General features: G+C 53.1%; 2 protein-coding genes across 4 annotated transcripts; one reads left to right on the top strand and one right to left on the bottom strand.

The window, feature by feature from the left end:
• LOC100062565 (oxaloacetate tautomerase FAHD2A, mitochondrial) lies at positions 1-27,252 on the bottom strand. Of its 2 annotated transcripts, XM_001494086.7 has the most exons (8): positions 26,987-27,252; positions 24,159-24,406; positions 22,798-23,014; positions 19,726-19,785; positions 19,359-19,521; positions 18,137-18,245; positions 17,939-18,026; positions 17,566-17,799 (listed from the first exon to the last, which is right to left on the bottom strand). In XM_001494086.7, the coding sequence occupies exons 2-8, from the start codon at positions 24,398-24,400 to the stop codon at positions 17,737-17,739; spliced, it is 942 nt and encodes a 313-aa protein (XP_001494136.2). In that variant the 5' UTR covers positions 24,401-24,406; positions 26,987-27,252; the 3' UTR covers positions 17,566-17,736. The 2 variants fall into 2 exon arrangements, with proteins under 2 accessions (XP_023474448.1, XP_001494136.2); XM_023618680.2 differs by lacking the exons at positions 17,566-17,799; positions 17,939-18,026 and adding an exon at positions 1-3,904.
• On the top strand, positions 3,410-17,425 carry GPAT2 (glycerol-3-phosphate acyltransferase 2, mitochondrial). Of its 2 annotated transcripts, XM_014731009.3 has the most exons (23): positions 3,410-3,462; positions 4,114-4,571; positions 6,990-7,117; positions 7,252-7,365; positions 8,057-8,130; positions 8,544-8,648; positions 8,884-9,012; positions 11,415-11,514; positions 11,906-12,039; positions 12,329-12,428; positions 12,526-12,738; positions 13,092-13,211; positions 13,379-13,461; positions 13,802-13,920; positions 14,655-14,725; positions 14,800-15,058; positions 15,149-15,297; positions 15,476-15,553; positions 16,051-16,182; positions 16,269-16,389; positions 16,493-16,558; positions 16,799-16,854; positions 17,185-17,425. In XM_014731009.3, the coding sequence occupies exons 3-23, from the start codon at positions 7,055-7,057 to the stop codon at positions 17,299-17,301; spliced, it is 2,403 nt and encodes an 800-aa protein (XP_014586495.1). In that variant the 5' UTR covers positions 3,410-3,462; positions 4,114-4,571; positions 6,990-7,054; the 3' UTR covers positions 17,302-17,425. The 2 variants fall into 2 exon arrangements, with proteins under 2 accessions (XP_014586495.1, XP_070092246.1); XM_070236145.1 differs by lacking the exon at positions 3,410-3,462 and having other exon boundaries at positions 4,409-4,571; positions 14,800-15,297.
• Positions 27,253-27,266: the final 14 nt, after the last annotated feature.

The raw sequence follows: 27,266 nt of genomic DNA on the forward strand, positions 1-27,266 counted from the left end.
TTTATTTTTTCTTGTTAATTTGCACGAGTTCCTAGTTTACGGAGGCTCCAGTGATCTTGTAAATTTTAGACTTTGCACATATCTTCTCTCATTTTGTCATGTGTTATTTGGAACAGATATCTTTAAATTTTGACATAATAAAGTTCCCCCTCCCCTTTTTTGGTTTATGGATTGTGCTTTGAAATTTTGTCTAAGGAATCTTTTCCTCCTTCTGGGTCTCAGAGATGTTGAGACCTTCCATGGTCCCTTCCATGTTGTTTTCTATCAATGTTATAATTTGGCCTCTCACATTGCCTCTTTAATCCACCATCTGAGCATCCACCTTGTATGGGATAACATCGTTTTTCGCTATAAAGCAAGTCAGAGTTTTCCCAATAAGAACAACTCTTTTTCCACTGGCTTGTGATGCACCTTTTAACACATATCAAGTTCCCCTGTAACCAAGGAACCACCTCTGAACTCTCCATGCCATCCCAATAGGTCATCTATTCTTTCACAAATATCATATTGGTTTTTTGTTTGTTCGTTTTCTTAAAACAATGTCACTGTAGTGTGTCTGAGTATCTGGGAGAGCGAGTTTCCTTCCCACCCTCCTTTTACTTAGGCATCTACAGACCTTTATTCTTCCTCGCACATTTCAGAGTAAGTTTACATAGCTGGAAGTTTCACTGGCACCACAGTGAAGTTATAGATTAGTTTAGGGAGAACTGACATAGTCATATATCAGGCCACCCCTCCCCAGGGCACGAGATGACTCTAGTTGGGGAGTGTCTACACCCCCACTTTGCTCCCTCCCAGCAATTAGCGGGCAATGGATGGAGTTTGCTAAATTAATGCTACGGAGGAAATCTCCAAGGAGGAAGGAAGAGTGGGCCTGGAATGTTCCTCAGCACCATTCCCTCTATTCCCAGCCAAGTTGGGCAATAGAGAGGAAATAACCTGTTATAGAACCTATGTTTTCTGGGTAGGCAAAACCCAAGTACAATGGAGGAAACACATAAGGTGAGAAGTTGGGCACCTCTAGGTGGGGGCAAAGGGCAAGGGGATCACAGAGCAACAGAATAACTCCTAGCTTTCCCCAGGGTGGCCCAACCCTCCTGGTCAGCATCACATGGTGGCACTGGCTGGTTTACCATCATCCCTGATGTTTGGAGGATCAATCATGCTTTTCCAAGTGCGTCTGCCCCACAATCTTACTGAGCCACACCCCAAGCATTCGAAGTAAGTAGACAGATTATTACCCCTATTCACCAGCAGAGAACTAAGGTCCACAGAGAGGGAAGTTCACTCATCATTCAATAAACGTTTATCAAGAATCCATAGTGCTGGGCCCTTTGGCAAAGCAGAGACCAGACAAATGGCCCCAGCCTGGTGTTGGTAAGTTAGCAGTAGACACCATGGTTGACACGTTGTTTTTGTCAGTCAGCATCCCTTTCCTGAGGAAACCAACCCCTCCACACCCCACTCCTGCTGAGGTGGTTAATCATGGTGTCCCACTCACTGCACACAGTTAGGGAAAGGGGGCAGGGGTCTGGGTGGAGCCCACATGTCACCTTACCCCTTGGACACAATGATTGGGCCAGACGGTAGGCAGATGATCCTAGCAGAACCAATCAGAGTCTTCTCTGGGGTTTTCATACGGATGTTGGGGGACAGACATTTCTTTCTACTAAGGTTGCTAGGGTGGACAGATATAAGTCTTGGGCTGCTGGCGGTCATCCTGGTATAGGATAGAGCCTTCAGGAAGAACAAAACCAAGCTGAGACAAGTAGTGCAGACACATGAGAGAGAATCAGAGACCTGAAAATGTTGTTTGAGCACTGGATCAAGCCATGCCTGAAGCTAACACGCCTATACTTTCCAGTTATGTGAGCCAACCCATTATCTTTTGACTTAAGTTTGTTCGAGCTGGAATCAGTGGAAAGGAAAAGAACCCCACTGGACAGAGAACCCAACAACAAGCCCAGCTTTCTGCCCATTCTACTGTGCTGCCATCCCTCAGGTATCACCAGACACTTTTAGGTTGGGGCTCATTTTGGTCCTAATTCCTCTTTTCTCAAAATCTCTTTGAATCCTAATTCTGTCAGCAAAAGTCCTTTATTCCTTATTGTTTCATGCCACCCGCTAGAAGGCTAAACCTGCCTTATGGATCAACATCCAAGTTATTGATAAAAATGTCAGGGTGAAGGACAGAGCCCTGTAGCAGGAAAAACCCTCCTCCCACAGGCCATCAACCTATTAATTTTTCACACCGTCTCTGGTCTTCATAGAACCAAAGATTCTCATTATTATAAAATTACTTCACATTCCCCACATCCCATACCCCCTGCCCCTGCAGCTTCTTGGCTCAAGTTTTCAACCTTAAAGCTGCCAATCTTGGCCAGGAAGAAAGTGGCTTGTGTGGTGAGCATCTGTTGGCGTCTTCCCGGCATCCATCTTCCCATTCTGCCACTAGCAGCACCCAGATTTCACTTCTCCATTCTCAGCAGTGTGGTTTGCTGCACTATTTAATACGACTTTATGGAAGGTTCTAGGATAGTGGAAGGAGCTACAACACAGAGCACAACCAATGGTTACCTCTAAAGGTAACTGTGCTGACTTCTTGGACATGAAGGGTATCCCAGAAAGAGGCCCTTTCCCCAGCCCCCCTGGTGAGCCCCAGAGAGAGGGGCCAGAGCCCCCCTGTCCAGATAATGCCAGCCTCCGTCCTCTTCCAGATGCCCTACAGCAGGAAGACCCATCACATTCAGGGAAAACCGAGCCCCAACCACAGGGAGGGCCTTTGTCCCTCTAGACCCAGGGAGTCAGTTACTTGCGTCAAGGCATTCTGGGTGATGCAGTCTGGCCTGAATTCAGGGTGGGGCTCTGGAAGTTCAGTCCAGGTTGGGTGGGGCCAAGCCCAGATGAGTTTCTCTGTTTCTCCCAATGTCTGATCAGCCAGAGTCAGTCTTCATGGCAGCCAGCCTGCAGGTCTTGCTGCGTGGCAGCTCCATGTTTTCTGCACACTGTTTGATGAAGGGCACACTGAATCCTCTGTACCCCAACTAAGATCCAGGTCTGAGAGGTGATGCTTCTTTTTAAATGTTCAAATTGCAGCAAACAGCAAAAACAAAACACATTTCTTACAAAGTAGCCACATGACTGAGGACAGAACTCTGCTACCTGACAGACCTGGTTTCTGCCGTCACAATCTGCAACTTTCAAGTCGGAAGCATCTGTTTTGGGTCACTTCTCAGCATTAAATCTCCCTGAGAAGGAGAAGTGGGGTCCTACGGGAAACTGCGAAACTCGAATGCCCATACGGATGCTGTTCCCAGGAAAAAGGGACATCAGGTAAATTCAAGTCTATATCCTTAGGAGGCAACTTACAACTTCCAAATAAAGGTGGTTTTGTTTTTGTTTTTTTCAGCTTTAGAATCTCAGGATTTAGTTGTGGCTAGTGCACCTTGATACAGAAGAAAGGTAAGATGGGGGACAAAATGGATTCTGCAAATACTGAAAGGACATTGCAAACCTGGGTGAGGATGAGTGGACACAAACATACGGCCTAGGTAGATAGACACCAAGTAGCATAAAGAAGGTAGAGAGATGGCTACACCCTGGAGAGAAGGGTAGGGGCAGTCACATCAGGGGTAGTGAGTCAGAGAGAGGGAAGAGATGTGAACCAGCCTTCTGCTCTCCCACCCAGCCAGGCTCTGATGTGGCTTTGCTCACGCAGTGTCACAATGTTCTGAAACCGTGGAATTCTCTGGCATGTTGAGTGGGCTCATTACACGTGGAGCTGTGCAGGTCATTCCATCCTTCATTTATTCTATATGGGCTGCCTACTACTTGCTGGTCCCCTGCTGGATGCCAGGATCAGTCAAAAGATGAATGAACCAATAAGATCTTCGTTCACCTGGAGCTTAGGGCCGAGACAAGAGTTGTGTATTAATCAAATAAGCACACGAATAAACAAACACACGGGTCATAGGGCCAGCTGAAACCCAGGCACCTTGTGACTCTGGCACGTCCCTGACTATGGAATTCTTATCAACAAAGGAAATGACACTGGGGAGACCTGACTTGTTTTTCATGACCTCAAACTGGCTTCCGGTGATTCTCTTTTCTAAGTGTCCCCAACTCAGAATTTTGCTGCAGCCTAAACTCCAGCGTGGCAGCGTGTGTACCCGGGGAACCTCTTTCATCAGAACCTGGCTGCCCACAAGTCCTCGTCCAACCTTCCGGGAGCCCTGAGTCTCACGAACACCTCCAAAGACCCCACGCACCGGCGGGCTGCGCCTAGAAGGAGAAGCAAGGCGCAGCACACACCCAGGGCCTCAGGGACACACCACACCCCGCACGCGGCGTCCGCATCGCCCCGCCCACACCCCTTGAGCGCGTGTCACGTGTTCACGCAGCGCGCACCGCGGCGTGGGCGGGGCGCCACGGAGGCGGGGCTTCAGGCCCAGCGTGCGTTCCAATTGGCTATCAGGGCTGCCTTCCAGACCGGCGCGTATAAGCGGCGGGTCGACGCCATCCGACCTCCTGACTGGGCTGCGGCTTTGGCGCGAGTTGGCGGCAGGTGTGAGGTGAGACCTGCGCGGGGCGTTTCGTGCTGGGCCGGGTCGGACCGAGCCCAGGGTCGTCGAGAGGCTTTCTGGCTCCCGGAGCTGCCCGCAGGGCCTTGGTGACAGCTGGCGGGGACTGGACAGAGCCCCGGCCCTGTCGCCTGCCGCGCCAGTGACGCCCTCTGAGGGGCCGTGGTCTGAGGGGCAGCTTTGCTTGGTCCTTGGCCTCGGGCGCCCTAACCCGGGGCACGTGCCCAGGATGCTGTTGGACCCCCTCTGGGTCTGGGGGCGGCTCGTGGAGCGTCTGCCGTGGGCTGCGGAGGGACCAGTGCTGAGGGCCCCGGCTCGGGCTGGGGGCGAAGAGGTCATGCTCGAGTCTGGTTCTTTGTAGGGGGCAGACAGTGCAGACAGGAACGGGTTTGGACCTGATCCTTGGGTCAAAGGCTCTAAACGCTGACATGCAGTGCGCAGGGGCCCACATCATGTGCCATGGATGGTGGCAGATGGCAAGGCACATGGTGCCTGGCTAAAGGGACAGTGGCCCTGGGCTCCAGCCAGCTGAGGCCCTGTGGGGTGTCTGCCACAGATGCCAGGTCTCAGGGGTTTATTAAACAGCAGCCGCTGGAAACCTTGTTTTTTGTGGGGGTTTTTTGCTGAGGAAGATTGCCCTGAGCTAACATCTGTGCCAGTCTTCCTCTGTTTTGTGTGTGGCTCACCACCACAGCATGGCCACCAATGAGTGGTGTACGTCTGTGCCTGGGAGCTGAACCTGGGCCACCGAGCATGCTGAACTTAACCACTGGCCATGGGCCGGCACGTAACTCTGTTTTTTTATGTAAGAAGCTCTCTAGTTTTAAATGTTAATGTTAACTTGACAGGTTCTGGAATATCGTGTGGCCAAAGGAAGTACAGATGTGACTGCATTTGGCCTTGGGGCTGCCCGTTTGTCACCTCTGCTGTAGGTGCTTTAGGTCCTGAGGGAGGGACATCCAGGCAGGGGCTACAGACTTTCAGAGATCCCCATTTTGGGGCCTGGGTGCTCGAAAGGTATGTCCCGGAACCCACCTCTGGGTTGTGTGAACTGAGTGGTTGAGGTAATGGGCCAGTGGGAGCCACCCCTCCCCCTGTCTTTCCTTCCACCCCTTTGGGGTTAGCACAGATCTGCTTGGGGTTCGAGCTTGAGAATGGGGCGGTCTGAGGCAGGACTCCCCAGCTGCAGCCCTGGTCTGGGAGGCCCCTGTGCCAAGTGTCTGAGTGGGGCTGTGAGGACGCTGTCACAGTGGAAGTGCTTTGGGAGGAGTCTGCCAGAGCTTGTGCGCTGAGGGGTGGTGATCCTGTGCCACCTGGCTTCGTGGTTCTGGACTGTGCAGCTGGGGAGGGGGTGAGACCTGAGGAGTTCTGGGAGGGGGAGTCACCGTGGATCCTCTAGCGCGTCCCGGCTCCCTCCCCTGGGTGGGCTGCTGGGCATGCGGAGGTGAGTCAGTTGTAGCCCTTGCCCTCTGGACGCTTTCAGAAGATGTGGGGAAGTGAAACCTCAGTTCTGGAGGAGAGGAAAAACCTAGAGGGTGATTCAGAGGTGCTGTGGACACAATTTGGAAGGGAGAAGGCACTTCAGAGGGGCACGTGGATCGTGTGGTGGGGGCAGGATAACGTAAACAACTGGTCCAGCCAACTTATCAGGACACGGTGAGGGATCAGGGTGGAGGGGTTTTAGCACCCCATTTCGGGGCCAGGAGGGCCTCACTGCTGTTTTCTGAAGATGAACGTTTGTTCAGGGGAATATTGTGGTGGGAAGGAGGGGGCTGGGGAGGTACCAAGTGGGATCTTCTGTGGAGAGCGCTGCGTAAGAGGAAATCGATGTGGAATAGTCTCTCTTGTCCCCAGCAGATGAACATTCCTCGGGAACAGCTCTGTGTGGCATTTCCCTGTGTTCTGACCCCCCATCTAGTACCGGGCCCACATTCCTGTGACAATTGAGTGGGTAAAGGGCCATCTTCTGGTGCAAGGAGAAGAGCAGCTGAGCAGGAACTGGCTTTGTGGCGATGGTCCTGTTTGTCTTTGACAGTCTCATGCCTCCTTCCTGCCAGCCCAGCCTCGTTCTTTCCCTCTGCACAGGAGGGTCTGAGTCTCCAGTACAGCCCCTGTCTGTGCTAGGAGATGATGGGGTGGGTATTGATGATAAGAAAATTGATCTTCTTGTTAGCCTCAGGGAGCCCCTCTCTGGATGCTGGAGACATTTTGAAGACAGCGGGCTCCTTGGTGGGACCGGTCAGGTATGGGGTGGGGCTTTGATCTGAGCCAGCCCCCAGCTTCCAGCCTAATTTCTCACCACTGCTGGCCTGGGTGTTGTTTTGGGGGTGGGAATTTGGCGGTTACCACAGTAAACCCTAGTTGTGGCCCAGACTCCAGTACCCCCTCCATCCTTCTACCTCTCCCCAGGTCAAGTTCCTTTGGAGAGAGGGTGTGAGGGAGAGGTGGCTGGTTCCCAGATGTTATAGGCCCCCATGGACACCATTTTGGAAGCCAGACTCCATACTCAGCAGAAGAGCAGCCAGAATGGCCGGGAGGTAGTGCGGCCCCTCCCATTCCCAGAACACCCTCTGCCCTCCCACCTCCCCTCATGTGCCCCTCTCTCCTGGAGCCTCCCTCCCTCCGCCAAGGACTTTGAGTCCTCTCATCTCTCCCTGTGGCCCTTTTCCAGACCAGCCTGTGGTCCTCAGGCTTTGGGATGAAGCTGGAAGCTGTCACCCCATTCCTGGGGAAATATCGCCCCTTTGTGGGTCGTTGCTGCCAGACCTGCACCCCTAAGAGCTGGGTGAGTGATGCAGGGCTGGGGCCCACCCTGGGAAGCTTGGGGTAGCTTGGTTGTGGGAGCCACACTCTTGGAAGCAGCTTCCTTTATGTCTTTCCAAGCTTGGCCCTCCCTTGCCCATGTGCCTGCTCTTGTCTTTCAAGGGAATGGATGCACTGGTATGGGTTGTGTTGTTGGCCTCGGCCTGGCTCACAGGCCTGGGCGGGTTGGGTGGGGAAGTGCAGAGAGGCCTGAGGGGAGTTAGGGCATAGCCAGAGGGCTGGGGTAGTGCCTCAATGAGTCCTCTTGTTCAGTTTGGGGGACTCCGCCCACTCAGAGTCACTCAGCACATGCTTGAAGACCTCTTGTGCATCCCTGCCATGTGCTAGTGCTGATGGGACCCAGGGTTCTGGTGGAGATCCAGGCTACATGTTCTCTGTTGTTGATGGGAGAACTTCTCAGAGACTTTAACATATGCTGCTTTCCAAGAGGCGATTCTGTTCAGAATGCAGCCCTTTCATTTTGGAACCGTTTTTCCTGAGTGAGCTTTAGGATCAGGGTTGAATATCTTTTGGGAAACACTGAGCTATAATCCTGTCTCCTGGTAGACTCAATAGTCCATCAGGCAAAGACCACAGAAGACAGAACGGGGGCTTTCCTTTGCCACTTTGCGAAGGCCCCCAAGAACGTGCTGTCTCTGCCCCCTCTTGGGCAGGAGTCCCTCTTCCACAGAAGCATAATGGATTTGGGCTTCTGCAATGCGATCCTGGTGAAGGAGGAGAACACCAGGTAGTCAGAGCTGGGGGGTGGGCAGGGTCCTTGGGGGAAGGGCTGCTGGGGCCCTGCTTTGTGGTGGCATTTTCTTCCTGTGATGGAAAAAGAAGGGCTCCTACCTGCTGCTCCATAGCCACAGGCAGGGAGAGGTAGGCTTGGAGCTCTCTTGATGCACCCTCTGTGAGCATTTATGGATTGCCCACTGTGTGTCAGGCCCTGAACCTGTACCACTCAGTGGGGAGAGGGGTGGAAATGAGGCACAGATGGTCAGGTTCTTCCTTTTCCCGCTCTGTGATAAGCCAAGCTCAGGTGTTCCTGGGCCTTGGGACTGGGGTGTGATCCCTTCCTGATGGAGTAGCCCTCTGTGGGCCCTAGTAGGGGATGGGCCCTCTGAAAGATATTCCCCCTGCTCTCGGGGCTGTGTCCAGGTTTCGGGGCTGGCTGGTTCGGAGGCTCTGCTATTTCTTGTGGTCACTGGAGCAGCACATACCCCCCTGCCAGGATGCTCCACAGAAGATCATGGAAAGCACTGGGTGAGAAGGCAGGGTCTGGGGTCTGGCTGGCACTTCTGGGATCCTTGAAGAGATGACAAAGGCAGGGATGGTTTAGAGGGCTGGGTTCTGGAATGTTAGCTTTGCCTGGGACCCTTCCTTAAAGATGGAGTGTGAAGACTGGGAGCTGTGCCCTGGGGAGACCATGGGGCTGAAGGAAGTGACCTGAAAGACGTTAGGCATGCCCCAGCCTGACACCACTCTTCTCACACCACAGGGTGCAAAATGTCATCTCAGGGAGGGCCCCAGGAGGGGCTGGGGAGGGCCAGGTGCCCAACCTTGTGAAGAAAGAGGTACAGCGCATCCTGGGACACATCCAGGCCCCGCCCTGCCCCTTCCTGCTCAGGTAACTCCGTGCTGAGGGTCACTCGTCCCTAGGCTGGGGTCTCTGCCCTTCTAGAGAGTGAGTGTTGACTGAGCTTGGGGAAGGACTGGACTCCCCTCCTGGGGAGCCATGCGGTGTGTTTACCAGAGGGGCTCAGGGAGCCCCTGATCCGGATACTGTGGGACCTTTTAAGGACAGCTGGTTCCTTGGTGGGACCAGTTGGGTATGGGTGGGGCTTTGATCTGAGCCAGCTCCCAGTTTTCAGACCAGTTTCTCACCACTGCTGGCCTGGGTATTGTCTCTCTGTCCTGGGGGTGGGAATATGGGGGTCACCTCAGTAACCCCTGGTTGTGGCTGACTTAAGTACCTCCTCCGTCCTTCTACCTCTCCCCAGGTCAAATTCCTGTGGAGAGAGGGAAAGAGGCAGAGGTGGTTGGTTCCCTGATCTTATAGGCCCCCATGCTCCCACTTGCATTCATGCTTTTGTCACCTGTTCCCTCCCTTATTCATCTAGCACAGGGCTGAGCTCCTCTTAGATGCAGGACACTAACATAAAGGGGTGAACAGAGATACACTTGGCTGCAAGAAGGACAAAACAGGGCTAGGACTAAGAATACCTGGAGGGGAGGAAGAGACTTGTAAGCCCGGGACAAAAGCGGGGAAAGGAGCCAGCCTTGGCGAGGCGTCGATGGGAGGAACAGTCCTGCTGGAGGGAAGAGCAAGTGCTATGGCTGCAGGAAAGGGCCAGATTTCCTTATGAAGTTGATGGAGTTGGAAGCTGGGAAGTAAGGGAGAGAGTTGTTGGAGGTGAAATTGAGAGGTAGAATGGACCAGATATGCAGGGCCATACAAGAAGTTTGGATTTGATTTCTAAGTGCAGTAAAAACCAATGGAAAGGTTTTAAGCAGGGAATGATAAGATTAATTGGGATCAAGAGCAGAAAGCAGAAGACCATTTGGGACGCTATTTTGTTAGTCCAGGTGAGATGTGATGATGGCTTGGATGGGGAGGTGACAGTGGAGGTTGGAAAAATGGATTGAGACACCAATGTGAAATTAACGGGACTCACTGATGGATTGGAGGGTAGGGGTAGGGGCAGTGAGGGCAAAAGGGAGATCTCACAGGAGAGCCGGCTTTCTGACTGAGCACCTGGTGGTGTGGACAGAGGGGTCAGGCTTGGGAGGAGTGAGTTTGGTCCACAAAGGATGTTTTGGATATAAAGAGTTTCAGACACCTGATGTGCTGGTGGAGACACTGAGGAGGCAGCTGCTTATATGAGTCTGGAGCTCAGAAGAGAGGTTGGGGCCAGGGATGTACATTTGCAAAAGTTTTAGCATGTAGATGATGTTTAAAGCCAGGGGAGGAATGAGTCACTGAGGGAAAGAGGGTGCAGGGCTGTGTGTGTCTGGCTCAGCTGTCTTCAAAGTGCTGAGAAGTCAACTGAGCAAGGAGAAGAAGTAGAGGTTGTTGGTGACCTTGACCAGCCCTCCATGTGACAATTCTTTGACTTTGTTGAGACTTCCAGTCCTTTAGACCTGACCACCTTTATATCAGCCATCAGCCCCTTCTGTCTTTCCTTCCTCCTGGTCTATCTTTGATTCCAGGGCCCATCTTAATAATAATGTCCTTATGAAGCAGTCACTTGGGCACAACTGATTCCGTTTGAACCCAGCTGCTACCTGCCTTCTCTGTACCTAAGCAGCCAAATGTTGCTAGGGGAAAACACACTTGGTGGTCCTGTTTTCCTTGATGAGTGCAGTTCTCAAAGGGGCACAAGGCTGTGATCCAGACTGCTCCCATCTCATCTTTACGCACCGTCACCTGATACCCGTGTCTCATGCTTCATGGAGACATAGGAGCCATCAATGGGGACATGCTGCTTGTCCACCACATCTCCATACTACCTGCATCTCCACTTCCATCCTCATTTAAAGCCAGTCCCCCTATCGGGCCTCTGGACAACCCCTCCAGACTTTGCCCCTTTAGTTATTCCCTTTCCTGCTTGTATCACTAACTCCTCCCTTTTTATTTCACCCTTCCCAGCAGTTTGCAAAAACCAGGCCAGGTTATGCCTGAAGAGAGTCTTTAATCTCTAATCTGCTTTGGGGTAAATGGAGGCAAGGAGATGCTTTGAAGCTGATGCGAGGCAGCTGCACCATGAGGTCTTCTTGAGAGGGTATCAGCACCTCACAGGCATAGGCTCTGGCGTCAGGCCGGCCCTCCAGTCCCAGCACCACTGCTTCTTAGCTCTCTCTACTGCTCAGCAGTTTCTGTAACCTCTCTGAGCCTCACTTTCCTCTTCTGTAAAGTCGGGACAATAATAGTGCCCACCATAGAGGAGTGCCAGGAAGCCCTCTGAGATGCTGTGGGACCCTGCCTCGTGGGTGGTGCCCTGCCACACCTGACTGGGCATTGCTCTCTAGGCTGTTCAGCTGGGCTCTGCTGCGGTTCCTGAACTGCCTCTTCCTGAACGTGCAGCTCCACAAGGGCCAGATGAAGATGGTCCACAAGGCCGCCCAGGCGGTAAGGCCCGCCCTCTGCTGGGATGGGGATGGCGGGAGCAGAGCGGTAGAGCTAGGCCAAGCCAAGCCCGAAGTCAGGACCAGCCCCTTCAGCTGCTGGGAAAAATCCACTGCTCTTTGACGACCTTCTCTTTGTGTCTCACGGTCCTGCTCCCACGGGGCTTCCTCTAACGTCTTTTCATCATGGTCTTAACAGCCATTACATCAACGCATTACCTTAAAAGTTGTCGACAGAGCTCCTCTACTTTTGGGAAATGTGCTCAGAAAGAACTGCTCAGCTGAACCCTCCCTCCCACTGGGGCTGCCCTGGGTCTGGAGGAGCAGGGTTTCAGCTCCCTGCGTCTTCAGGGTTGGGGGCAGGTAGGCACTTCCCTCTGCTCTCTCCGGAGCAGGGCTCGCCGCTTGTCTTCCTCTCTACCCACAAGTCACTCCTGGACGGGATTCTGCTGCCCTTCGTGCTGCTCTCCCAGGGCCTGGGCGTGCTCCGTGTGGCTTGGGACCCCCGTGCCTGCTCCCCAATCCTCAGGTAAAAGCCTTGTGTCCCTAGACATACATGGGAGGAGTCCCCAGGCTGGGGCAGGGGTGTGTGGGGATGTGCTGGCAGCAGCTCCCAGAGGCCCTCTTCCTGGCCTCTCTGCTCCCAGCCCTCCCTGTGGGCTCAGATGGAGGGTGAGCTATGGGCCCTAGGGCCATGCCTGGCCTCACGGTGTTCAGACAGGACCCAGGCTGGCCCTGGGTGGGCCGAGGCTCTCACTAGCCTCCTGCTTGGTCCTGTCTCCTGAACCCCTTCCCTCATTGTGCCGTTTGCCCCACAGAGCTCTGCTAAGGAAGCTTGGGGGGCTTTTCCTACCCCCAGAGGCCAACCTCCCCCTGGACAGTTCTGAGGGGGTCCTTGCAAGGGCTGTGATCCATGCGGTGAGTGCCCCCAGTGGTTGTGTATGGGGCCAGACCAGGGTACAGGGGCCTGTTGCTGCTCTGGCCTTGACACCTGTCTCCTCTACCCCCCTTTCAGGCTATGGAGCAGCTGCTGGTCAGCAGGCAACCCCTGCTCATCTTTCTGGAGGAGCTCCCTGGGGCCCAGGGGCCTCGGCTGTCAGCCTTGGGCCAGGCCTGGCTGGGACTGGTGGTGGAGGCGGTCAAGGTGGGCATCGTCCCAGATGCTCTCCTGGTGCCAGTGGCCATCACCTATGACCTGGTTCCAGATGCACCACGTTATGCACACCATGTGAGGCCCTCCTGCTCCTTGGGACCCCATCTCCATCTTTTAGACATTCTCCAGAGAGGAGGCACAATATGGTGTCCTGTGGCTGAGTCCCCTTTAGGGCTGGGGTCAAGGAGGGGCTGCAAAGGAATTCTATCCCCTATAATTATCATCTTGTGGCACCTGACAAGGCTGTTACAGTCATCCTTTCATTTCACTCTCAAAAGACCCAGCTAGAGAGGGATTTTTCCTGTTTCATGGGTGAGAAAATGAGCCTGGAGAGGTCATGGTCATGTACCAGTTTGGGCCTGAGACATAGTTGAGCAGAGAGTGGTGCCCCTGGTGAGCTGGCTCACTCAGCCCCTCCTTCCCTGCAGGCCTCAGCCCCACTGGGGCTGTGGACGGGAGCTCTGGCTGTCCTGCGAAGCCTGCGAGGCTGGGGCTGTAGCCACCGGGTCTGTGTCCGTGTGCAGCTGGCCCAGCCCTTCTCCCTGCAGGTATGAAGCCTGTTGGGTAAAGCTGGAGTACCTCAGGTCTGTCCTGGGGCTTCTGGCAGCCTGGCCCTCAAAGCCACTACAGGAATAGCCTTGCCTACCTGAGGTGGGCTGTGTGCAGGTTTCCTGGTGGGCCAGAGCAGGCCACCTAAGAGCCTTGTCCTGGGCAGGAATACACCATCAATGCCAGAAGCTGTTGGGGAAGCAGGCAGACCCTGGAGCAGCTGCTGCAGCCCATCGTGCTGGGCCAGTGGTAGGAGTAGGGGAGTGTGTGGGTCTCGGGGGCAAAGCATGCAGTCTTTTGGCCCCAGCTGGTGAACTGGCAACCCTTACCCCCACATACCCACATCACCAGCTCCAGCCTTGCCTCACCAAATATGCTTGGGTCATCCAGAACAGTGCCAGGCACCCCTCCTTGCCTGTAATCTGAGTGTGGGAAATGGCAGCCCTGGAAGGGGCTGGTGTTACATGAGCCATCCCCTGCCCTTGGGCTGGGATAGGGAAGCAGCCTCACTTTTGAGAAAGCTGTGGGTTTCCCCATGACTATCTTTAGATTTGGTCCCTTCATCCTGTGATCTCTGTCTCTATCCCAGTACTGCTGTTCCAGACACTGAGAAGGAACAGGAGTGGACCCCAGTAACTCAGCCTCTTCTGGCCCTCAAGGAAGAGGACCAGTGCCTGATCAGGAGGCTGAGCTGTCACGTCCTGAATGGTGAGGGGGAACTAGGTCTGAGCCTTTTGGGGGAGGGTCCTGAGCAGTCCCTTCTCTCTGGGTTGGCGAGTCATCAGGGCCGTCCATTCCAAGTGGGTTTCTGCACCTGACTCTCCCTCCTGTGTGGCCCCTGGGATATGTGAATAGGAGTGGAACCCTCTTCTGCCCCTGTGGAGTGGGTCAGCCAGGGAGAACATGAGGGAGCCACTAAGTGAGTGCACACTGATGGCCTCCTGAGCCACAGTGGGTGAGCCTGGTTCCAAGCCACCTACTTGAGGTCACACTGGCCCTGTTTCGGGCTCATCACTTCACCTCTCTGAGCCTGGTCTCCTTAGCTGTAAATGGGGGTGATGTTAACTGAGCGGAATAACGCATGTAAGAGACTTCAACACAGTGTCTGGCACAGAGGCGGCTCTAACAGAATTGTCATTACTACTGTCTTCTCAAGTGCTCCTCTGTGGCAGACTGTTGGTGGGTGCGACTACTAAGACCCTGCTTCTCAGCATAGATTTGATAAATGGCAACCTCCACTGAGAAGGGTGGCATCCAAGGCTCAGGCCTGCTCTGCCCTTCCCTGGGGTGGAGTGTGTGTGGGGTATGTGTGGCTGCTGCCAGGGAGCCAGGGGAGGAGTGTTCTTGGCCCACAATACCTGCAGAGTGATGGAGGAACTAGGCTGCTGGGCCTGGGCCTGGGCCTGGGCCCCTGACCAGCATCTCCCCACTCCCGGCCCCAGCCAGCGTGGCCAGCTCGGCGGTGATGAGCACGGCCATCATGGCAACGCTGCTGCTGTTTAAGCACCCAAAGGTAGGGCACAGTGTGGTAGGGGGCTGGGGAACAGGGTGTGGCCCTCTTGCTCAGTCCCTGCACTGCCCATCCAGGGGGTGTTCCTGTCACAGCTCCTGGGGGAGTTCTCCTGGCTGACAGAGGAGACATTGCTGCGTGGCTTTGATGTGGGCTTCTCAGGGCAGCTGCGGTGCCTGTTGCAGCACACGCTGAGCCTGCTGCGGGCACACGTGGCTCTGCTGCGTGTCCGCCAGGGGGATTTGCTGGTGGTTCCACGGCCTGGGCCAGGCCTCATGGACCTTGCACGCTTGAGCACAGAGCTGCTGCCGGCCTTCCTGAGCGAGGCCGTGGGTGGTGAGTCCCAAGTACTCAGGGTGGGTGGGATGTGTATAAGAAGTGAGGGGAACGGCTCCCTTCCTCATGCCTGTCCCCCTCCTCCCCCAGCCTGTGCTGTGCGGGGGCTGCTGGCAGGCAGAGTGCCACCTGAGGGGCCCTGGGAGCTGCAAGGCATCGAGCTGCTGAGCCAGAATGAGCTATACCGCCAGATCCTGCTGCTGCTGCACTTGCTGCCACAAGACCTGCTGCTGCTGCCGGTCAGGCCTCTCCTGCCAGCCCAGCTCGGTCCCAGGGCCTCCCGGGAGCCTCCTGGTTGTAGGAGGGGGCCCATACCTGCCCAAGCCCTTACTCCTCAGACCTTGGGTCTGCCTTGGGCCAGGCCCCTGCCCATCACCTGTCTCTCCTGAGGCCACACGAATGCCTCTTTCTCCCCAGCCTTGCCAGTCTTCCTACTGCTACTGTCAGGAGGTGCTGGACCGTCTCATCCAGTGTGGGCTCCTGGTTGCTGAGGAGGTAGGTGGGGCAGCTGGAAACAAAGCCCCTGCCTGAGGCCTGACCTCCTTTAGCCTTCCACCCTGAGTGACAGCTGCCCTGGGCTCTTTGTCTGCCTTGTGTGTGCTGTGGGGGTGGGCAGCCCCCTGACCTAGCAGACAGAGAAGCTTGGGTCCTGCTTCTGCCAGTATCCACCTTGGAATTTGGCAGACCACATCTGCCCTGGGCCCATGTGTATCCATCATGACAGGACCAGACAAGTATACCTCTGAGGGTCTTTGCACACCTCCTGCCCCTGACATTTCTTGTCCATATGGCTATGGTCCTTGAGGGTGGGTGTCCACTTCCCCTTGCCCTGCAAGTTGGCTCAGCACTGCCACGGTCTGGCATGGCCCTGGTGTCCTCTTGGGCTCCTTAGGTCTGCTTTTACTGGTTTCACCTCCATGTGCCTGGTCTGGGGGACTCGGAGCTGAACCTTGGCCAGCCTGACAGGGACCAATGGCTCCCATGGCCCCCAGACCCCAGGCTCCCAGCTGGCCTGCGACACAGGGCGACAGCGTTTGAGTGCAAAGCTGCTGTGGAAACCGAGTGGGGACTTTACTGATAGTGACAGTGATGACTTCGAGGAGGCGGAGGGCCGGTACTTTAGGGTGTGTTGGGAAAAGCCACTTGGTGGGGGAGGGAGGCAGTAGGGTGGCAGTGGGAGCTGCCCTCACCCTGGCCTGTCCTCCTGCAGCTCAGTCAGCAGTCGCGCTGCCCCGACTTCTTCCTCTTTCTCTGCCGCCTGCTCAGCCCACTGCTCAAGGCCTTCGCCCAGGCTGCCGCCTTCCTCCACCAGGGACAGCTGCCTGATAGCGGTGAGGCCTGCACTTCTCTGGTGTCCTCAGGGAGAGGCTGAGAGCTCAGGGCAGGGGCTTTGCCTGTGTGGGGCCCCAGGCCTAGGTCTCCTCTCTGCCACAGAGTCGGGCTACGTGGAGCAGCTGTTCCAGTTCCTGCAGGACACTGCCCAGGAGGAAGGGTTCTTTGGTGAGTCCCAAAGCAGCTGCCCAGGCTTTCAGGAGGCAGGGGAGGGTTTGCTGGTTGCTGCTGCCCCCTGCTGGGCAGTGGCAGCCCAACTCCAGGAAGGAGGGTTGCAGAGTACAGAGAGGGCCTTCAGGTCCCATCTGAGCCCTAACCTTGGGTGGTTACTTCCTTCAACAAGGAGAGAAGCCTGTACCCAGTGGCTCTCTGCCCTCCCTACAGCCTTCACTTCTTTCTTCCCTCCAGAGTGTGCAGACCCAAATCTTGCCATCAGTGCTATCTGGACCTTCAGAGACCTGGGGGTGAGAGGAGCCGGTCTCACCATCCTCCTGTCTCCCACCCCCAGTCCCACCCCTTGATAGAGCTGCTCAGGGAAGCCCAGCTGTGTCCACTCTGGGATTTACCCAGTGTCTCCCAAGAATAGGTGTGACAGTAGTTGGAGAAGGTAGGATGGCTTTCCTGCCCCTCTTGGTCTCCCAAACCACTGCCTCATCCTTCTCCCAGGTGGGGTACTGGGAATAGTCTGAAAGGCAGCATTTGCACTCAAACGCTGAGGCCTGAGGGGCCAAAGGTCTCTGCAGTTTTCTGGGGCAGCCTCCATGGAGTGCTCACAGCCTTTCTCCATGGCCCAGGTGTTACAGCAGACACAAAGCCCTGCAGGCCCCATGCTCCACCTGTCTCCCACATTTGCCAGCCGGGACAATCAGGAAAAGCTGGAACAGTTCATTCGGCAGTTCATTTGTGGCTAGAACTGTGAGGTGGAGCCCGTCCTGAGACTTCTCAGCCCCAGAACACAGCCGTGCCCTGGAGCCAGAAGACAGAGGAGGTTGCAGACCCTTAGCTGGACTATAAAATCTTTGAGGTTTGATTGTCCCTTGCTGTCTTTTGCTTTCTCCATCCCTTGTCTTTTTGGTGTGTGTGTGTCTATCTGTTCTCCTTCCCCACGCCATGAGAACGCTCTATCTTGCTCCTTGAAACACACCCTAAAAGAAGACAAACAGCAGAAGCCAAGCTGCTGCTTTGGCCTGAGTTTATTCAGGAGGAGAGCTCCATCTCCTCTCCCTCTACCTGGAAGAAGAGGCTTGAGGGGCCATGGCTGGCAGTGGGCCTCTTCCCGTGCTGGGCTGAGTGGGAATGGATGCACCCATCTCCAGTCTTAAGTCTAGGGCCTGTGGCAGGAGCCATCACACCACCTTGTTGATGATGACGCCTAGTTCTTCAATCTCACACTGGACTTCATCGCCTTTCTGCAACAGAGCAGGCCACGAGGATGTCAGTCCTTTAGTCTGACACACATCTACACATACACAGGCCTGGATTTCTGAAGTCTAAGCCAAGCCTGCCAGGCCTTCTGGGTCCTCCCTTTCCTCCTTTTAGCCAACCTACCTTGAGAAAGACAGGAGGTTTCCTAAATACACCAACACCTGGGGGAGTCCCCGTCAGGATGACGTCCCCTGGGTAGAGAGTGACGAACCTGGGGCAAAAGGGCCAGGTGAGACCTGGGGCTGAGGTGGCCACAGCCAGGGATGGAGGGCTCAGCTCAGCCTCAGATAGGTGTGTGGGGCAGGGCTGCATTCCACTTACTGGGAGACCCAGGCTATCAGCTCTTCTGTCTTAAACACCATCTGGTTGGTGTTGCTGCTCTGGACCACCTCCCCGTTCACTCGGCAGCAGATCTTTAAGTTGTGTGGATCTGAAATGCAAAAACAACACCTTGGGGTTCTCCCTGTTTTTCCTCAAACCTCCCCCTGTACTCAGAAAATGAAAGCACAGGGAGGCCCATGACTTGCTAGGTGAAAGGGCTGTCTGCTGGTCTCCCTGCATATGCTCTTGGCACTCTGCTTGCTCAGACTCAGCATTCCCTACTCCGGAACTTTCTGTATGGACACTGGCAGGCCTGTGTGCATCCACACCTATCAGAGCACCTGCCAGTGGTCAGTTGGGTGATTTAAGGAGGGAATGTGTCCCAGATCCTCCAGAGGGAGAGAAAAGTGGCAGTTTTTTGCCTTAAAAAATGGACATCTAAAAATGACTTGGCATCTATAAAACAACAGAGTAACTGCACAAGCGGGGGCAATGAAGCCTCCAGCACCTGATGCGGGCAGGGAACAGCTTACCCACGATAGTGTCCTGGGTAAGCAGCTCTTTGAACTTTTTTTGTTTTACACACTCACAAATATACCCCTTTGAGCAGGTGGAACACAATTTAACTTCACCAACTACTGCATGAGGTGGTGTGAGGCTTAACCGCCTGGACAGGCCCCCACCTGAATGGCAGCGCTCTGCCCTCTGACCTGCCATCTTTCCTCCTGGCTCACTGTGCTCTTGCTGCAGGTAGCTGGTGCTGCCCTGGTAACACTGGCTGGGCAAGGTCCTGTTGGTGCTCTCCAGCTCCCTTAGTGTGGAAAATGAATGGGCTTTCTAACAGCCATTCTGTGTGATGCGCAAGGGCCAGCTTTGCTTCCTTCCAACTTAAAGACTCTTCCAGATGGTGGTGGCTAGACGGAGCTAGACCTACCCATCAGGGGAGCACCATTCTTTGTAATGCACTTCACAATTGCAGGTTTACCACCTCTGGGGCTGTGGTCCTTTAGGAGGTGAGGGGACATGGAAGAAGGCCTGCTGAGGACTTGTGGCCCAGCTTTAGAGACTTGCTCTCTAAGGAATCAGCAGAAGGCAGCTGGTGGAGGGGGAATCCGCATCAGGCTGCACTCTACACTCCCACTTCCTGAGCACTGCTTTTTCTGTACTTTCACGTAGCCGTGCAAGAGCAGGGAGAGTCGTCCATGGGCTCTCAGAGACCTACCTGCTACACCGTCCTTGGTCACCAAGGCAGGGCCCAGGGGACAGAAGGTGTCAAAGGTTTTTCCTAGGAGCCACTGCTTTCCATTGCGTTTCATTTGCCAGTCACGAGCACTCACGTCATGTGCCACAGTGAAGCCGGCCACATGAGCCATGGCATCTGTGGCCTATAGGGGGTATGGGATTTGGCCAGATTGGAGGTTAGATCACAGTGACTCCAAAACCTGTAACAAAGCCTTTATCCCATGTTAGTAGCCAGAGCTAGCCAAAGGTGGTAGGGGAGGGGCAAGGCAGGTGTCAAAGCAGGTAGTGCCAACTACTTCCCAATGCCAGGGAATGTGCCAGTACTGGCACTGCCCCTTCCACCTCACCTTGATGTGCTTGCCTTTCTTTCCAATGACCACGGCCAGCTCCACCTCCCAGTCCACCTCCTGTAGAGTGGGAAAGGGGCAGTGAATTGCCTGGCTCTGGGGCCCTTTCCTGTGCTGAGGGGCTGCATGTTGTGCATCAGGGCCTGGGCCTCTAACATGGGGGTTGCTGCTGGCCCGCATTTATAATCAACACAAACCAGAGTGGAGTGAACAACGGGGGCTGCGTGACTTGCAGAGCCATAGACTTTGGGCAGTGGCAAGCAGCACCACTGCATACAGGCACAGCTGCCCATTGTGAGTATAAAGCAGCACCACCAGTCTGGGGGACTGAGTTTAGAAGTGACCCTTGATACTTCCAAAAAAGGATAAATAGCAAGTAATAATAGCTAACCCTACCATGTGCCAGGCACCTGCTTTAATGAGTTAACTCACTTAAATGATAAGAAAAGGATCAACATACCAAAATAAATGTGGGCAAAAGCCTTGAACAAACAATTCACAAAAAGAAAAGAAACAGCCACAAAAAATGAAAATATGCTCAGCATTTCCCATAATCAGCAAAGCACAACTACAAAATAGATCCAATTTAGCCTTTCAAATTGGCTGCTCTTTCTAATGGTGACAACCAGAGTTGCTATGAGCACACCTGATACCTGATCTCGGTCTCTTGGTCTCTAATATGGCTCCCCACTAGAAAGAACTGGGTACCTCGGGAGAAATGGCTAATTCCAGGTCCAAAATACAGTACAAGATGAGCCTGAAGTATCTTTGCCAGAAAGCAAGGAAGTGCTCAAAAAGTGAAGAGGATGGGAGCCAACTTGAAGCCCCTCACCGGCCAAAGTGAGACTTTGAATATCAAAAAGAATGTAAATGATAGATTACAACATATTAGATAAAAATCAGGAATTCACAGTGATACTAAAGGGACAGGGATAAAAAAAAGGAGGGAGGCAGCTTTTCTTCACAGAATGCTAGATAATAAGAGAAGTTATGATAAAAAATCACCTTTTCTAACCCCCAACGCAATAATGGATTCTGGTAAGGATGACCAGAGGATCCCTGGATGAAAAACTGCAGCAATAAGACAGTCATGTGGTCTCAAACTAATCCCTTATAGATTGATTATTAATTACCACAGTGAAATGCACCTTTACATTGGAGAGATCTTATGAACGTAAGTAAACTGAGTGATCAAGGACCACCTGACATGAGCCTCCCAATGGGAGGCAATGTGGGTACACATCTATTGCTCTAAGACTGAATGTTTGTGTCCCCCCAAAATTCCTATGTTGACACCTAACCCCCAATGTTATGCTATTAGGAGGTGGGGCCTTTGGGAGGTGATTAGGTCAGGAGGGCAGAGCCTCCATGAATAGGATTAGTGCCATATGAAAGAGACCCAAAGAGCTCTTGCCCTTTTAGCCATGTGAAGAAACAGTGAAATGACAGCAGTCTGTGAACAAGGAAGTGGCCCCTCACCAGGCACCAAATCTGTTGGTGCCTTGATCTTGGAATTCTCAGCCTCCAGAACTGTGAGAAGTAAATTTCTGTTGTTTATAAGCCACTCAGTCAGTGGTATTTTGTTACAGCAGCCCAAATGAACTAAGACACCTGTACAGACAAAAATGTTTAACCTGAATCTAATCACGAGGACACAACTAGAAAAATCCAGAGTGTAGGATATGCTATGAGACAACTTGCCTGGATTCTTCAATAAGTCAGTGTCATGAAAGACTGAAAAGGGCAGGGGGATTGTTTGAGATCAGAGATCAGCAAACTATGGCCCGCCTATGGGTTGAATCGAGCTCTCTGCCTGTTTTTGAAAATAAAATCAAGTTTCCCTGGAACACAGCCATGTTCATTCATTTATGTATCAGCCATGGCTGCTTTCAGACTGCAGTGGCAAAGTTGAGTTGTTGCAACAGACACTATATGGCATTCAAAGCCGAATATTTACTAACTGGCCCTTTGAGAAGAAGTCTGTAGGTCCCTGTCTCAGATTAAAGCCACTAAAGAGACATAACCAAATATAATGTGCAGCCTTGATTGATCCTGGGTCAACAAACAAAAAAACAAACAAAACAGTACCCAAATTAAAAGTCATCTTTGAGTGTGGTATATATATACAATAGAATACTACTCAGCCATAAAAAAAGACAAATTGGAGGCTGGCAGGGTGGCATAGCAGTTAAGTTCGCGCACTTCGCTTTGGCGGCCCAGGGTTCACCACTTGGAATCCTGGGTGCAGACCTATGCACTGCTTATCAAGCCACGCTGTGGCAGGCATCCCACACATAAAATAGAGGAAGATGGGCACGGATGTTAGCTCAGGGCCAATCTTCCTCAGCAAAAAGAGGAGGATTGGCGGTGGATGTCAGCTCAGGGCTAATCTTCCTCAAAAATTAAGACAAAATCTTCCCATTTGCAACAGCATGGATAGACCTTGAGGGTATGATGTTAAGCAAAATAAGCCTGACAGAGAAGGACAAACACCACATGATTTCACTCATATGGAGAAGATAAACAAACACATGGCCAAAGAGAATAGATTACTGGTTACCAGAGGGGAAGGGGCTGGGGGTGGGCATAAGGGGTAAAGGGGCACGTATATATGGTGGCTGACAAATAATAACGTACAACTGAAATTTGACAATGTTATAAACTATTGTGACCTCAAAAAAATTTTTTAAAAAAGGTCATCTTTGGGGACAACTGGGAATATTCCCATTTGGACTACATATTAGATACTATTCATGTTAATTTTCTTAGTTGTGATAATGATATTATGGTCACATGGGACATTATCCTTATTCTTAGAAGATGCATGCTGAATTTTATTAATTTTCTACAATGAAGGTACAGCACTTTTGCAATTCAAATGGGAATAGTGGAAAGGTCTCTCTTCTTATTAATTTCTTTTTTCCTGAAGCCAGTCTTATTACTGTACAATCCCCTGTAGTTTCTATTTAATACACTACTGAGCAACAGGTGGCTCCTTTTGGCTGGATGCTGACCACTGAGTGCCCTGTAATGGGCCCCAGTGACCAGGGAGGGCAGTGGGGAGGCACCGACCTGGCTCTCGGGTGGGAGGACGACCTCATCGTAGGGCCCCACAATGGAGCTGGCAAACTTGCTGAAGATGATGGGCTCCTTGGGCACGGGCACGTTCTGTTCTTTGCAGTGGTCCACATAATTCATGCCAACACACACCACCTTGTCTGGCCGCGTGACTGGGGCCAGGAAAGTCACCTCTGACCGTGGTAGGACTGGTAATTGGGCAGCCAGGGCTCTACAGAGACCAGAGCAGGAAAGAGGGGCTGTGTGGGAGCAGGCCAGCAATCCTGGGGCATGCTGGGGAGATCCTGCAGCGGCTACAAGTTTTGCTATTTAAAATATATTTTCTAGATCTATCAACGAAAAGGGTCAGTGTGAAAATCAAGCCCAGCTCTTGCCCTCTGATATCAGAGCACTGTTTATTTATCCAGTGCTCATTTCCTTTCCCCCATTAGGTGACACACATCCATGTAAGTGAATTCAAAAGGTGCAAATGGGAATAACGGAGGCCCTTCTTCTTACCCCCTCTCCTAGTCACCCCGCTCCAGCCTTGGAGAAACCACTGTGTCCTGTGCAGCTCTTCCCATCCCTTTTTATGCAAATGACAGCACACCATATACAGCTTTTAAAAATACATATCTATTTTGAAGACGTCTCCATAATAGTATATAGCTTCCTCTTTTTTCTTATAGCTGCGTATTACCGTAGTGTAGAGACACCCAATTCCCTAATGAGAGATGGGGAAGTAGTTTCCTATCTTGAGAGAACATGACAGTAGGGGAAACATGCTCCTACCAACACTGTGTGCTGTCAAAGATTTCTATTTTTGCCAGTTTAACAGGTGAAAATGATCTCAGAGTGGTTTTTAATTCACTGTTCATCGACATCTTTAGACCAGATTCCATAGGGCTTCTGGATTAAGGGAAGTCCCTATCTAATCTAGCCCAAACCCAAGAACCATCTTTAAGAAAATCTCTTTGCAGTCATCTCTCCTCTAAGGAGCCAAGAGTCCAATCACTCCCCCAGCTTCCCAAGATGCCTCTTAGGACCCCAGGTAGCAGCCTCCTCAGGGAGGCAGCAACTTAATCCTCTGCGGAAGGCAGTGTGATGAAGTAGTTCTAGCTCCACCACTAAATGGGTGGCCTTGGGATAATCACCCTCCCTGGACCTCAGTTTTCCACCCTGTAAACTGAGGATGTTGTCATAAGATTTCTAAGGCTCTTCACTAAGAGAAGAGGTGACAAAGAAACGGTGGGGTTACTCTGCTCCCTTGCAAAAGAGCTCCCTGCCCATTCTGTTTCCCAGGGCAGGGATGGGGCGGGAGGAGGGAGAGGGGGAACAGGGTAGTCGCTGCAGGACAATGCTGCCTGCTGATTTACCTTCTCGCCACTGAGAGCGTGGCCTCTCCCTGCTCCAGGAACTCTATCATCGTCTTGGGCAGTGTGGGGTCAAAGGCATTGAGGTTGATGACCCCGCCACCAGCCTGTGACTCCAGTCCCAGGTGAGGTCCCATCAGGTGGGGTGCCTGGAACTGCACCAGTCTCATGTCTCTGCACTGTTGAAAGGGCCACCTCTGAGCCTGCAGAACGGTGAGCAATCTCCTTCCACCAGAGACCAGCATCAGAGTCTGTGGAGAAAAAAGCAGGTCCTAGGGGCAGGGAGCTGGGAACCATCATCAGGATCCCCAGAGTTCCTTGAGCTGTGCCCAAGGCCCTTCACCCCATCAGCCATTCCTGGCACACCACATGGGAAGTGCTTCAGATTTATGTTATTTCACTCTGTTACACTTTATGAGGTGACTTTTTGCTCAATTCAACGCATGTACTGAAACGTTTCTAGAGGAGTGACTATCTCATGCCAGGCACTAAGCTGGGTGCCAGGATTCCAGCGTTCTTTCAACCAGCGCTTTCTGAAAGCTTACACTGTACCTGGGCAAATCAGACCTACTCAGCTCTGCCAACCTGCTTGCGGGAGAGGCCGAAGTCAACAACTGATGCCATAAGTAAGATTCAGCAATTGGGACTACTGCTGCGACATCAAGGGTCCTGTCTTTGTCTAGTTTCTTGTTTTTTTTAAAGATTTTATTTTTTTCCTTTTTCTCCCCAAAGCCCCCCTGTACATAGTTGTATATTCTTCGTTGTGGGTTCTTCTAGTTGTGGCATGTGGGACGCTGCCTCAGCGTGGTTTGATGAGCAGTGCCATGTCCGTGCCCAGGATTCGAACCAACGAAACACTGGGCCGCCTGCAGCGGAGCACGCAAACTTAACCACTCGGCCACGGGGCCAGCCCCCTTTGTCTAGTTTCTTGAGGAAGGAATGCTGAGCTGGGCTGGGCTAAAACGAGCAGGACTAGGAATTAGACAAGAGTAGGGCCCAGCATGGGCAAGTGACACTGGAGAAACTGGATTCACAGTTGCCACAAGCAATTTTTTAAATGCCAGTTTGATCCTGTTACCCTCCTACTTAAAATGCTTTTCACTGCTGACATTACCAAGCCAGAACCCCTAGCTGTCCCAGCATTCTAAGAGCAGCCCCCACCTGCGTCTCCAGACAGAAATTACTTAGTTTCTCCTGCTGGAGCACAGGCTGCCTGAGAGAAGAGGCTGCAGACAAAGGGCAGGGCCTAGGCCTGACAAGCATCCCTGGGCTGTCTCTTCTCTGGGTTCTGGGGCCATGTCTGTCTCTTTCACTGCTGAGGCCACAGTGCCCAGCACTGTGCCTGGCACACAGAAGGCTCTCAGCTACTCTCTACTGAATGAGCAAATGCCAGAAGCAGAGGCTTGACTCTTCACTACTTGGGAAAGCTTGGTGCTTGTCAACCTCAGGAGGTGTGGCTGTGCCTTCCTCAAATCACCTAGAAGGTATCAACAGGGCTCAGGTCCTGTTTTGAGTTCTAGGCTCTACTCAAAGACAAACCCCGTTCTCTTGTTTTGTTTCTAATCTAAGTCTGGCCTCCATTCCAAACAGTCCCTCCCCTGCACGGTTCCTTGCTTTTAAGAATAGCCCTTTTCGCTCAGGCATGTGGAAGTAGTACCAGACGCCTGATCCTCACTCCCACCATTCCATCTGTCTTGTTCAGTTAAAGTTCTCAGTAAACTAGTAAACCATAGTAAACCACTGTGCTGGCAGATGAGTCCGACCAGAAAAACCAGGTTTCAAGCCTCCTGCCCTCCTGTCATAACACAAGCCCAATCATCACACTGTCAAAAGGCTGTTCAAGCCCAAGTGCATGTGCTCAGACACTCCACACGCTAAAATAACAGTAACTGCTCCCAGTGAATGACAGGTCTCATTTTAATCGCCTTATCTACAATGTCTGGTTTAATTATTTTGACAATCGTGGAAAGTAGGTACCATTAGCCTCATTTTACAGATGAAAAAGTTACGGCTTAGAGAGGTTAAGGGATTCGCCCATATTCCCAAGAAGGGGAAAGAGCTGGAAAGACTTCAATCCAAGTCCAGGTGACAATGAAGTTTTTAGTTCAGAAACCAGGTGTTGTGCAAACAAGATAATCCAGCTTCAGCCCACTGCCCCCCCCCCCCCCCAGGACACTTTAGCCCAGAAGGCTGTGGTGAGAAGTAGGAGATCCTCTAGAGGCCCTGGACACCCTGTCTGCCCCTAGCCATGCTCAGGGAAGCTTGGTCGCCTGCTAGCTGCTGCCTCAGGGATAAGGCTGGTCATCTGCTCTCCACGATAACCCCAGGCTCCACTAACCGCCCTTTCCACATGACAGGCACCAGCAGGTTCTCATTCTGTCCAACAGGTAGTGCACCCCATTTTACAGAAGGGGACACTGAGGCGTAAGGAAGAGAAGCCACCTGCCAAGGTCAGAAAGCGGCCCCGGTGCTTCTGTAACAGAGCCCGACCTCAATCCACCTCTGAAAAAGGATCCTTAAGCAAAGAGCAGCGACGTGAGGCGAAAACGGCACAAGCATCGCAGCCTGAAAGACCTGAGCTTGTACCTGGGACGGCGTCCCGCCATCCACTCGCCTGGGACCCTGTGCCGGCCCCTCGGGTTTCCTACGAGCCCAGCTTAGTCCCCTGCACTCAGTGGGCGCTCTCCAGGGCCCGCCCTGCCCTGTTTTCGGAGCGGGTGGAAACCTGGGTCCAGTCCTGCCCTCAGCTGGAGGCCTGGAGGGAGCCTGAGGCCCGGCGCCCCGCTGCCTGGCGCGGGGACGCCTCCCGGCCTGGCCTGAACTCAACCTACCTGGCGGCAGCCGGTCCAGGGGTCCAAGGTCAGCGAGAGCCGAAAGGCTGGTATCACGTTGGAGCGGCCGCCGGAGAACTACAGCTACAGGGCACCGCGCCGCGCCTCTCAACGAGACGTCGGCAGAGGCGGGCGCTCCCTGGTGACGTTGCAGAACTACGGCCAATAGTAGGGCGCCTCGTTCTGCCCCGGAAGCCAAGTCCGGAGGGGGCGGGTCCGGCGCTGGAGGTCTGGCGTCTCCCTAGTGCACCTTTGGGCTCTGGGCTGGGTCCACGCGGCG

This window comes from Equus caballus, chromosome 15 (genome assembly GCF_041296265.1).
Source record: "Equus caballus isolate H_3958 breed thoroughbred chromosome 15, TB-T2T, whole genome shotgun sequence".
NCBI classification, from domain to species: Eukaryota; Metazoa; Chordata; class Mammalia; order Perissodactyla; family Equidae; genus Equus; species Equus caballus.

Coding starts and splice junctions, on each gene's coding strand:
- GPAT2 (XM_070236145.1), top strand. CDS start 7,055: ATGGACACCATTTTGGAAGCCAGACTCCATACTCAGCAGAAGAGCAGC. Junction 13,462..13,801: donor CCCATCGTGCTGGGCCAGTG/GTAGGAGTAGGG, acceptor TCTCTATCCCAG/TACTGCTGTTCCAGACACTG. Junction 16,855..17,184: donor GGACCTTCAGAGACCTGGGG/GTGAGAGGAGCC, acceptor TCCATGGCCCAG/GTGTTACAGCAGACACAAAG.
- LOC100062565 (XM_001494086.7), bottom strand. CDS start 24,400: ATGCTGGTCTCTGGTGGAAGGAGATTGCTCACCGTTCTGCAGGCTCAG. Junction 19,786..22,797: donor TCCTCCCACCCGAGAGCCAG/GTCGGTGCCTCC, acceptor CCCACTCTACAG/GAGGTGGACTGGGAGGTGGA. Junction 18,027..18,136: donor CTGATAGCCTGGGTCTCCCA/GTAAGTGGAATG, acceptor CTTTTGCCCCAG/GTTCGTCACTCTCTACCCAG.